Genomic DNA, 12,020 nt, shown 5'->3' on the forward strand with positions numbered 1-12,020 from the left:
CTTCAATTATTTTATTATCAATGCATTACATAAAAAGTATAACGTCAATGCAAGTGTATATAGAGGCTTGAAAATCTTCTTGATAATCTATACAATGCTTTTATAAGGATTATCTAAAAGAGGTAGCCGAGAATGAACAGACAACACAAATAAACTAGTGTGCAAAACCATAGCACGCGATGCACACAAATATGGAAAAGTAGATAAAAAATGTTTTATGAAAATATATCAACAAAATGTCCTGTGATGCTGCAATATACATGATTGAGTAGTATGAAGGCAGGGGCCATTGATTGGAAGCAAAAGTAAAAACAGTGGGTAAAATTAAAGCTGTATTTAAGGATTCAGTAGGAGCTCTTCAATAACACTATTGTACAATTTACTAGTCGCATCCATTGCCCATAGGAAATCTAGATGGTCCCAGCCAGGTATATATTCGGATCGTTGAATTGTCTTCAGATGGCTCAAGATGTAGTTCACATCCTGTATTAGAAACACAATTGTAGAGACAAGCTCAGTAACAAAACTACTTAACCAATTGATACATAGTCTATTCTGAAATTTCTGGGTATTCATTTGTCTAAGAGCTTAAAATTAATAACACCTGTGGAGTGATAGGTCTACATGAGTCACTGATTGATTCAATTATTTGAGTGTTTGTCCGAGTGAATTTGTCAGGCCATTATGCAATGTTCCTTTAACTTATAGCCTATGAACGTAACAATAAAATGTTTTGATATATACATACAGTCAAACATGGATAACTCGAACTTCACGGGACCGAGCAAAAGTGTTCGAATTATCAGAGCGTTCAAGTTATCAGAGCACTGTCACAAGTCCATATATTTACTTATTTATTAGTAGATACATGTACATATACAAACTATAATATAAATCAAAAGCACAAATGGCTTGTTTCAAATTAAATGCTTCTAATGTAAAGTTTAAAACGTTTTTACCAAAAAGTATAGAGATTTTTCTATCACTTGAGATTGGTTTGTTGTTTTAGGTGATGTTATTGCCAGGACGTTTTTCAGATTGACATTGGCAAAACTTGATCGTCGTTGAAATGCTCAAAAGAAAAGACATTTTTTTCTTTTGGGGTTTTACCCACGGTCAATTTTGCCGATTTTTCTTGAAGTTTATGCAAAGATTACCTTACTTTACCTGGGATTCGTTAAGAGCAACACTCCGAGGCAGTTCAATTAGAAGTTTTACGAGGTTTTACGGTACATTCTATATCACTCACGATTTTTTTAATAGATACTTATTGAATGTACACACGTATTCTGTGTTTAGGTCAAACGATGAATAGTTTTTTGTAGCTCAGACAACGTATACGTTTAATTACAACAATTTTCAAGACGTTTTAAACATTCAACATTCCGACGTTGATTCAACACGGAATCAACGTCGGAAAACTATTCATCACGGGCTAGCCGGGTCACGCACTCAAGGATTTTCGCCACGCACATACAAAACAAAAACAACATGCGATTTTTGTTTTGTATGTGCGTGGCGAAAATCCTTGATTGCGTGACCCGGCTAGCCCGTGCTATTCATCTTATAGCAGTATAAATCAAATTTCACCAAACATTTAGAAAAGTCGTTGACAAAAATATTTTGCCGATGGAGGTAATAACGACGCTTATGAATTACGAAAAGATGAAGTTTACCTCTATGGCTTTGAATAAAGTGATTTTCTAAAGCGATAACAACCGTTTCGGTAGCCGTTGGGCAAAAAAACAGTTCGAATTAACAGTGTTGAGTTCGAGTTATCTATAGCAATTTATCATTGTGTGGGAACGGACCAAAAAAAATGTTCGAATTAACCATGTGTTCGAGCTATCCGTGGACGAGTTATCCATGTTTGACTGTATATAACTAGGCAAGCTCTATTTATTTTAGACATGCAACATGTTAGCTGTCATTTTTATATTACTTCTGATGAGCATGATACATTAGGGATTTTTCTTATACACTACATGACTTGTGTTGGATTCATTTATATTTTCTTTTACATGCTGTTTAATACGAATTGCTTGTTGCCATTTTTTTTTTATAAAAATTGACAAACACTATTGATAAAATCTCTACAACTAACCTTGGGATCAGCTAACCAGTCATGTCCTCCATAATACAGAGACACTGGAGTATGAGTTATTGCTGAGAGATTATAGGCCGGAGGGACAGGTGTACCATAATGCAGGACATTCTTAGCAGGCGAACCATAATCATATCTCGAGCAAACCTTCGAATCATACATTTGCACAAAGTGCATCATATTCCTGACGGAAGTTCCAGCCGGAGCATGTCCAAGATATACAGGAAGGCGACTCTGCAAGATCAAGGGCATCTGATATTACTCATGGGTCAGATGAGTTTTGGAGTGCTTTCAAAACTGGACAATATAATTATGATCAAAACTGATCACATCCTGACTTAGTGATAACTGTGACAGTTTCTCCAACTTAAAGACCAACTTGCACAAAATTTTAGTAGATTTTATCGGAAAACAAAGATATTTGTCTATCATTTGCCATTGTTTTTTATGTTTGAGTTGATCTGACTGTTAGGATTTTTAAGATTGCGATCGACAAAACTTGATAACCATTAAAACACTCAGATCAAACGAAAGCGTCATTATGACATCTATTGTTGCAAAGAGACCACCAGAATAAAGATGTGTAACTCTGCAACTTGAACGCAATAGGCGATTCAACCATAGCAATGATAGCCATGCAACTTGTGACATCTCGCACGTATTTTCTTCTGAGCGTTTTAACTGTGATCAAGTTTTGTCAATTTTAATCTTGAAACATCCTGCCAGTCAGATCACCTCAAATATCAAAAACAATTGCAAATTATAGGAACATTTCGATACATGCTGATAAAATCTACTCAAATTTTTTGCAAGTTTATCTTTAAGTATAGTAAAATTATAAATTTGCAACCTAACATGCCATTTAATACAATGTTAAGTTGAGCACATATTGAATTGCTGTTTTTGCTTGCAGGGACAATTAGTTAATCAATATATCACTACAAGGCTGTTGTCTAGTGAAAAAAACTGATTCACTGGCTTTTCACTCTAAAGCTACATGCAGAATTTACCCATCAGCATTCAGTGTGACAAAATGAGAATGCAAAAAGTGACCAATTAAGGTAATAGAAAATGTAGTTAGGGATATGTTTATGCTTTCTCAGGGTCACTGCATTTATAAACTTCTAGTTTCAAGTTCACAAATTCCATGTTTAATAAGCTTAAACTATACATGTAAACAAGTTAATGGCTTTATTCAAAGCCAATGACTGCCACGCCTTTGCAACATCTGAATTTCATCAACAAATATTTTAGAACTGTTCAACTATAGGAATAAAGCAAGAGTTTTATTATTATGCAAACGTATGAACCATATTGAATTAAAATTCTCTATTCACTCCCTTCCACTCATTCAGCATCCCCTAGAGCAGGGATCGGCAACCTGCGGCTCTTTCATCACCTCGCTGCGGCTCCCTCTGACTTTGGTTTTTTCCTTTTCTACCATATGCCAAGTAATTCATAAAACTTTAGAAATTTCATCACTAGATTTTGTAATATAAATTTTAAAAAATGTAATTTTGGTGATAAATCAAACATTGTTGCTTGTTATGCCTCATTATTTACAGTCTATTATTATTAGTACCTTATCACATGATTGTCACGTGGCTTCAACTTAACATAAGAGTGCAGAAAAACATAATACCCAGTTCGGGCAGAGGGCCAGATCATTACGAGATACCTTCAAATATTATGTCAACAACCGGGGTTAAACAATTCGTAATCTAGTAAGGCTGGCCAGCCACTTAGGACTGCAATATTGTCAACAACTCTACTGACAAACAGCAACACTAATACAGGTAGTACACTTTATGATTTAACAATTTATGCGCCAATAAAACGGCCAAAACTATTTTTTGTTCTTTACAAAAATGTAATTTTGTTTTCTCAGCAGTTAAACCATTATACATGCTACACCATTTCGTTTTATGGTGTGAACATGGTATAAAAACATTAAAAAGCTAAACAAAAAAGTTACATGTAGCATTTATTTATTAATTGAAAATATCAAAGGGGGCTTGTGGCTCCCACTGCATTCTTTCCTGCAGAAAACGGGTCTAAATGGCTCTTTGACTGGAAAAGGTTGCCGACCCCTGCCCTAGAACTACTTGTCACATATGTTAAGTTCTACTACTTGCTAAAGTTACCATGCACATATCTTAGCTATCAAGCAAAAATACAATTAAATACCTCATTAAATTGTTTTGTATCAATTCCTGCAAAAGATTGTAAAATATATCCACAGATCTCATGAACTGGGTCATTTTCATTGCAGACTGTGTCTCCAAGAATCTTGATTACCTGCAGGATAGCCAGTTGAAGGAGGGTTGAGTAACACATTGATATATTGAAAAGCATGCAAGGGGTAATTTAATTTGATTAGACATTGCAACTACATGTAGCTCTACCATTTTCAATTGAGACAACAAGTTTATCATTTTATCAACATAGTGGCACCCCTATTTACAAAGACTCTACATGCAAAATTTTAACATTATGAAACACTTTCTTTTGGAAAAACATTGCCTCTTGTTACTAAATAAATTGAAGGATAAAAAAGGCAAAAACTTTCAAATACATGTACAGTAGAACCTTCACTAACGAAAAACCCCAAATACAAAATTTGCAAATTACTTAACCTCTTTTTGTAAAAATATTGCGCTGAATAACAAATGATACTTCCAAATACCAAAGTCAAATAGTAAAAATTTAAAAAAGGACTGCTGGCTGCAAAAGTGGATGAAGAGCTCAATTACAAAACAGCTTCCGGAATGAATTAATTTCATAGTTTCTACTCTATACATTTGGATTATCTTTTTTTACTGCATTTTCACTGTAACAAGATAGTTTTAAAAATAGAAGTTGTGAACCACATTTTATGGAGTGCAAGTTCGGCACATACCACTATCTAAAAATATACAGAAATTTTACGTTGTTCTGACTGAACTTAAGAGCTAACATGTTTATTAATATTATAAGCTTCTTTATTCACCCGTAAAAATGCTATATGGGATGGCATCACAGCTTTATATCATTTATAAGTACGTACATATCATGATTCTCATGTATTATGTATTATCTTGTTTATATAATTAATTGCATTTTCATTTTTCGTTCAACTTATTGGATTTAGATGTTTATGGCTTTCACAGTTTTATTTATACTAAATATGAAACTAACACCAGACAAATTTTTAAAAGTGTCACCAAATAATTGATTATTTGATACCATCTTTAAGCTTTGGCGAATTCAACAATAGCAACACAAACTTGTTAAAACTGTTCAAATAAAATCAAGCTTGTAGTCAATCTAGTTAATCAATAATGCAGTCAATCTCCACTTACCTCGAGGTTAGGCAAAAAGTCATGTATACCTAGCAGCTTGAGAACGAAATATATATCTTTGGCGGCAGGAGACAAAATTGAGAGAATACCCTCCATGTGAGCTAGCTGGAAGACTGGAGCGAGAGCTATCATCTCTACAAACTACAACACAGCTTATTTAAAAAACAACAAAATAAAACATTGTTTTAACATACACAGGAAGGGGTGGGAGGGCAAAGAGAAATCCAAATTACTAGTTAAAAGCCAAGTTAAAGTTTTATTTCATTCACACTATTGTATTTTCAGACATGGAGTGCAAGACAAATCTTCAGTGAGAACTTGTTTTATTATAAGTTCCAGGAAACTTTCCAGCAAAGTTTAAAATTTGTCATAACAAAATAGAGGAATGTATGGCTGTGCATTTTTATCGGCAAAATCAATCTTACTGTAATATTATTTCCTTTTGTTGCTTATATTTGGTAGCTACTTATTCCTAATCTTTGCAAGAAATTATCTCTAATCAAATAAAACAAATAAGTTTTAAATGTATGAATAAGCTTTTAAATAAAGTATGGTAAAAAATTAATTAACAAAATACAAAATAAATCTGTTGTCAGATAATTACAATCATTGAATGTTCCATTTGACCATCAGAACTAAAAATGCGTAGAATAAGTTATGCACCACAAAAATAATTACAAAACAATAAAACAGTCAAAAAGTTTATACGCCACAGCAGTTTCTGGGAGATGTGAAATTCTTGGAGATGTTTTTAGTCACAAAAATATCCACTACCTTAGTGATGTGTCAAGACTCCATGTTGGCTGTGTCTACTTTGCAATGTTGCCTCAAAATTTTTTACCTTATAGCTCCATGGTAATAAATGATATTCATTTGCAAATTACTGCAAAAGCTACCGGTCCTTTGAAACGTGTTAAGAATGACATTGGGTGTTTTGGTTAGTCAAAACACTGTAAAATGGCTATGACATTGAGTATTCGGATCAAATAATTTGTGCATAGGCATTGGAGATAGTCTCCAATCCCATATTCATGTGCTGCAGATAATGCCTAATGATTTCTGTTAGACCGTTTCAGACAGCTCCAATAAGACAGTAGTCTACACACCTTATCGTTCCGAGTGTTGCCAAGGTGCACAAAGCCAATGAGGGTGCCTTGTGAATATCCGACATAGTGGAGCTTGTTGTGACCGGTCTTGTTCAGGACAAAGTCTACACTAGCTGGTAAGTCATACATGGCCATCTCATCCCAACTAAAATTCCACATACTAAATAACTATATGATTAACAACATTGGTGCTAAAAATGCTAATACTAATACCAGTAATACTTATAACAACAAGAATAATAATTAAGAACCATAAATCTTTTTATTATTAATTCAATTACAATTTGTAGATGATTCTCTTTAGGCTATTGATAATTATAAATGAAATTTCTCCATTTATACTTTAGCACGTTGGTGTTTATAAGCAGCAATGGCAATATGACTTGTGGCACTTCTATAATTTTGCTATGCATAACTCATTCTGGAAACAAAAACACTTCTAGCTAGGAAATGCTGAATGACACAAACTTGGCTAATGCTAAAATTTTGACTTGATGTGTTTTTGAAAATAGGAATCTACAGATTTTTTAAAAATTATTTATATGAGAGCTTTTTTATTTCCAAATTTACAGCAAAAACCATAAGAGAGATAGCATTATAGTTAGCATGCAGTGACTATAATTAATGAATATAGCAGGAGAGCTCAACTAGAATTTGTGAAACCCGTTCGTTTTTATATGTTGGAGCTAGAATTTTATTTTTCTTACCTCCAAGCCCAAAATTCTTCTTGATGCGGCTTGAGAGTCTGATGTGCCATCGAGTAAGTATTTCCTCTGCTGTTAGCAAGCCACACGTCAAAACCGGCATCAGCGATAAGAAATGGTAGTGTTTGGTTGGGTAGGTTAAGAATCCATGATGTACTGTCACACAGTAAACCATGCTGTAAGAAAACGGGACGTCTATCTGAAATGAGTTTCTTCTTCCGGCCAGTTATTCTAAAAGAGCATATATTTTTCTTGTAACAGTTATAATTTAGCTAAAGATGAATTCTTTCAAGGGGTTATTGGCATGATGAAAATGAATAAAATGCTCAAAAAACCGAGGAAAGCAAGCATTGCATGGCTGATTATTCTGCAGAAATTTCAAAGATGTAAAAGTTGTGATTGCAGTAAAAGTAGATGTGCCCAAAATTTGACTTGGCATACATGGATAGGCCATATCTTAATTGCTAATGCAAGTATTTAGTATAATCAAAGTATAAATAATGAAAAATATTCTACTAAAACCCAAAAATTAATAAAAAGAAACAAAACAAATTTGTTGTTTAATATTTTGTCATAATTGCAAAACGCTATATTCAATTTCATTACCAATGCAACTATGTAGTTACCGGTACCTTAAATAAGCACATAAAATGTATACGTGGATAATACTCACCACTTACTTACACATGTGTCTATAACACTCGCCACTTACTGACACATGTGTCTATAGCACTCGCCACTTACTGACACATTTGTCTAAATCACTCACCACTTACTGACACATGTGTCTATAGCACTCACCACTTACTGAAACATGTGTCTATAGCACTCACCACTTACTAACACATGTGTCTATAGCGCTCACCACTTACTGACCATGTATCTATAGCACTCACCACATACTGACACATGTGTCTATAGCACTCACCACTTACTGACCATGTGTCTATACCACTCACCACTTGGCTGACACATGTGTCTGTACTCTGTAGTACTTGACACTTGACTGAAACATGTGTCTATACTCTATAGCACTTTTCACTTAGTTGACACATGTCTTTAGCACTCGCTACTTTCACTGGCCCATGAGTTTATAAAGTTCTATAGTTTATTTTCAACTTGAAACATTTTTTAAACTTTAAACAATCATCTCAAAACTTCAAGGAGTTTTGAAATGATTTACTAAACTAAATTAATATATTTGCGTTTGTATCAAAAAGGAGTAAAATTAAAACTTTGTAGCCATTATTTTTTTGACAACCATAAAATTATAAGAATATGTTAGAGCATTTTAATGAGAGATCATTGAACATGGCATATAGTGGGTGGTAAACCATACCTATGCATAGTCAAAAGGAAACCATCTTTGGTGACAACCTCATGCAGGTATTCCTCACAGGCGTACCCATGGTACACTGAAATTTGGCACTGTAACACAACATGTCAACAAGTTAGAATAGGTAATGATAAGTTGATGTGTATAGTTCTATATGCTTATTAATACTACAATTAAAAACTTCATTTATTCACCTCAACATTATATGGCCATTGATGCATTACAGCTCCCTTGCATCATCTGCAATCACTAAATTGTTTAAGTATGATCTTTGTTTGCTTATTAAAAGCAAAAATTGTGCATTATGAGGGTTTCATATATATATATATATATATATATATATATATATATATATATATATATATATATATATATATATATATATATATATATATATATATATATATATATATATATATATATATATTTCTCAAAGTATGTTTTGTCTATATGTCGTATGTCGGTCTGCATTCTAGAGACTAGAGCTATTAAAATCTTGGATTAAGAATCTGTACCAAGGAATATTTGTTCTCAAACCCTACCATTCACCATTTCAACACCCTACCCAATAGGCCACAGAAATTGGTTTGTTAGCCTGCCGATATTAAGTCACTATATGGGAGCTTTGCATACCATGAGGGTGATTGCTTAAGCTGGGGATTGTCATTAGTTAGCTTACTCAGATTATCTATTGGCAGTGTGCCAGGCTAATAGCAACTGGCAGGCAACTCTCATTACTTCTCATTGTTTATAAGCGGATTTTAAATACTCGGGCAACACCGGGTAGCACAGCTAGTCTACTATATAAACGGCAATCGTTGTCTGTGTAACTGTGTGATTGATTGATTGTCCGCCTTATAGAGTACCGTACTTTTCCGACTATTACCCGCTATTAGGTATCTAGGGCGCGGCAACGGGAATCGACGGTTAATACACGCCTCTATACATAACCTATTCATCGGTTTTACACAATAATACGTCCCTCCGGTTAGCGCGTGCCTCTTTACGGCGCCCAACGACACTGGCGCGTTTGAAACAATAAATTTGCTGCCGCGTTATAAAGCACCGTCCTGAGTTCAGCTGCCTATACAGCTATACAAATGTACTAATCATTAAATAAAATAAATTAATGAGTAGTAATTTACATGCGATTAATTTTTACTGCCAACGTGTACCGAGAAGGTCACGCGAAGGTTGGTTTCTTGCGGTCACTGGAAAACGCAGTTCTCTCCTACTAAATTTCTACATAAAAAAGGTAAGTATTTCTTAATCAATGTTGTATTGTATATGAATTGCCACACTTCCACTACATAACCCTTTCACTTGCGTCCGTGTACAAATTTAGCTATCGGCCTACTGCCAGCCATTTTGCCGATATTGCTTAATATGTATACATTATTTTTTCAATTTCAAACTCGATCTAGAACGTTTGTTTTGGTTATATATTTCATTTTGCCAACATGTTAACAAGCACTGCTATACAAAAAATTCGTTGTGTCTATACTTGGTGCATTTTAATTATCTGTGTAATCACAAAAATTTGATGTGGCTATAATTTCATCGACATAAGTAGTTATTTGTTTTTTAACTCGGACGCATTTAATGAACTCGCACAAAAAATCTTCGTTTTTAAGTTGGAAATTCTCAAACGAAGATTTAAAGTTAATTTTTAGGCTAATTTTATAGAGAAATCTTTGGACAACACTGTCACTACTATAAAAGTCTTAAAGATCGTTGGTTATGTTATCAACGAATAATAAAATTCAATTGCTGGAAAAGTCGCAAATATGCGTCTATGGCGGTCGACCATAGAAAACGCATGAGTCTACTTCAGTGAAAATGTTAAAAACGTTGGATTTGCCACTGTTTGTGATAGTAAACATGTTCATTTCCTTCCGCAGCTGAGTTACTTTACTTATTTTCCAGCTACGAGTACCACAGCTACAACAGAACTTGCACGGGTACTGCTACTGCGTTTTACCTACTAAATTTCTACATCGAAAAGGTTAGTAGGCCTACGTCTTATTCAATGTTGTATTGCCTATGAATTGCCACAGTTCCACTGCATAACCTTTTCACTTGCGTCCACATACAAATCTAGCCATTGGCCTACTGCCAGCCATTTTGCCAATATTGCTTCATGATATTTTTTCAATTTGAAACTCCATCTATAACGTTTGTTTTGGTTATATAGTAGATTTTGCCAACATGTTAACAAGCACTGCCATGCAAAAAATTCATTGTATCTATACTTTGTGCATTTTAATTATCTGTGTAATCACAAAAATCTGAAATAGCTATAGTATCATCAACATAAGTAGTTATTTGTTTTTTAACTCAGACGCATTTAATGAACTCGCACAAAAAATCTTCGTTTTTAAGTTGGAAATTCTCAAACGAAGATTTAAAATTAAATTTTAGGCTAATTTTATAGAGAAATCTTTGGACAACACTGTCACTACTATAAAAGTCTTAAAGATCGTTGGTTATGTTATCAACGAATAATAAAATTCAATTGCTGGGAAAGTCGCAAATATGCGTCTATGGCGGTCGGCCATAGAAAACGCATGAGTCTACTTCAGTGAAAATGTTAAAAACGTTGGATTTGCCACTGTTTGTGATAGTAAACATGTTCATTTCCTTCCGCAGCTGAGTTACTTTTACTTATTTTCCAGCTACGAGTACCACAGCTACAACAGAACTTGCACGGGTACTGCTACTGCGTTTTACCTACTAAATTTCTACATCGAAAAGGTTAGTAGGCCTACGTCTTATTCAATGTTGTATTGCCTATGAATTGCCACAGTTCCACTGCATAACCTTTTCACTTGCGTCCACGTACAAATCTAGCTATTGGCCTACTGCCAGCCATTTAGCCAATATTGCTTCATGATATTTTTTCAATTTGAAACTCCATCTATAACGTTTGTTTTGGTTATATAGTAGATTTTGCCAACATGTTAACAAGCACTGCTATGCAAAAAATTCATTGTATCTATACTTTGTGCATTTTAATTATCTGTGTAATCACAAAAATCTAAAATAACTATAGTATCATCAACATAAGTAGTTATTTGTTTTTTAACTCAGACGCATTTAATGAACTCGCACAAAAAATCTTCGTTTTTAAGTTGGAAATTCTCAAACGAAGATTTAAAATTAAATTTTAGGCTAATTTTATAGAGAAATCTTTGGACAACACTGTCACTACTATAAAAGTCTTAAAGATCGTTGGTTATGTTATCAACGAATAATAAAATTCAGTTGCTAGCAATTGCTGGGGAAGTGGCAAAAATGTGTTTACGGCTGTCGACCATGGAAAGCGCATGAATGAGTGTACTTCAGTGAAAGGGTTGAAAACGTTGGATTTGCCACTGTTTGTGATAGTAAACATGTTCATTTCCATCCGCAGCTGAGTTACTTTTACTT

At 34.1% G+C, this 12,020-nt stretch overlaps 1 protein-coding gene across 2 annotated transcripts in view; it reads right to left on the bottom strand.

Annotated features, from left to right (window-relative positions):
- The window catches only part of LOC137403862 (gastric triacylglycerol lipase-like), a 48,581-nt gene continuing 36,561 nt past the window's right edge, over positions 1-12,020 (bottom strand). For both annotated transcript variants that reach the window (XM_068089954.1, XM_068089955.1), the window contains 7 exons: positions 8,595-8,683; positions 7,259-7,486; positions 6,552-6,696; positions 5,446-5,586; positions 4,292-4,402; positions 2,105-2,338; positions 1-483 (listed from right to left, as the gene is read on the bottom strand). In XM_068089954.1, coding sequence (XP_067946055.1) covers positions 337-483; positions 2,105-2,338; positions 4,292-4,402; positions 5,446-5,586; positions 6,552-6,696; positions 7,259-7,486; positions 8,595-8,683 — 1,095 coding nt within the window. In that variant the 3' untranslated portion in view covers positions 1-336. The remainder of the gene's footprint in view (positions 484-2,104; positions 2,339-4,291; positions 4,403-5,445; positions 5,587-6,551; positions 6,697-7,258; positions 7,487-8,594; positions 8,684-12,020) is intronic.

This window comes from Watersipora subatra, chromosome 9, assembly GCF_963576615.1.
Source record: "Watersipora subatra chromosome 9, tzWatSuba1.1, whole genome shotgun sequence".
NCBI lineage: Eukaryota > Metazoa > Bryozoa > Gymnolaemata > Cheilostomatida > Watersiporidae > Watersipora > Watersipora subatra.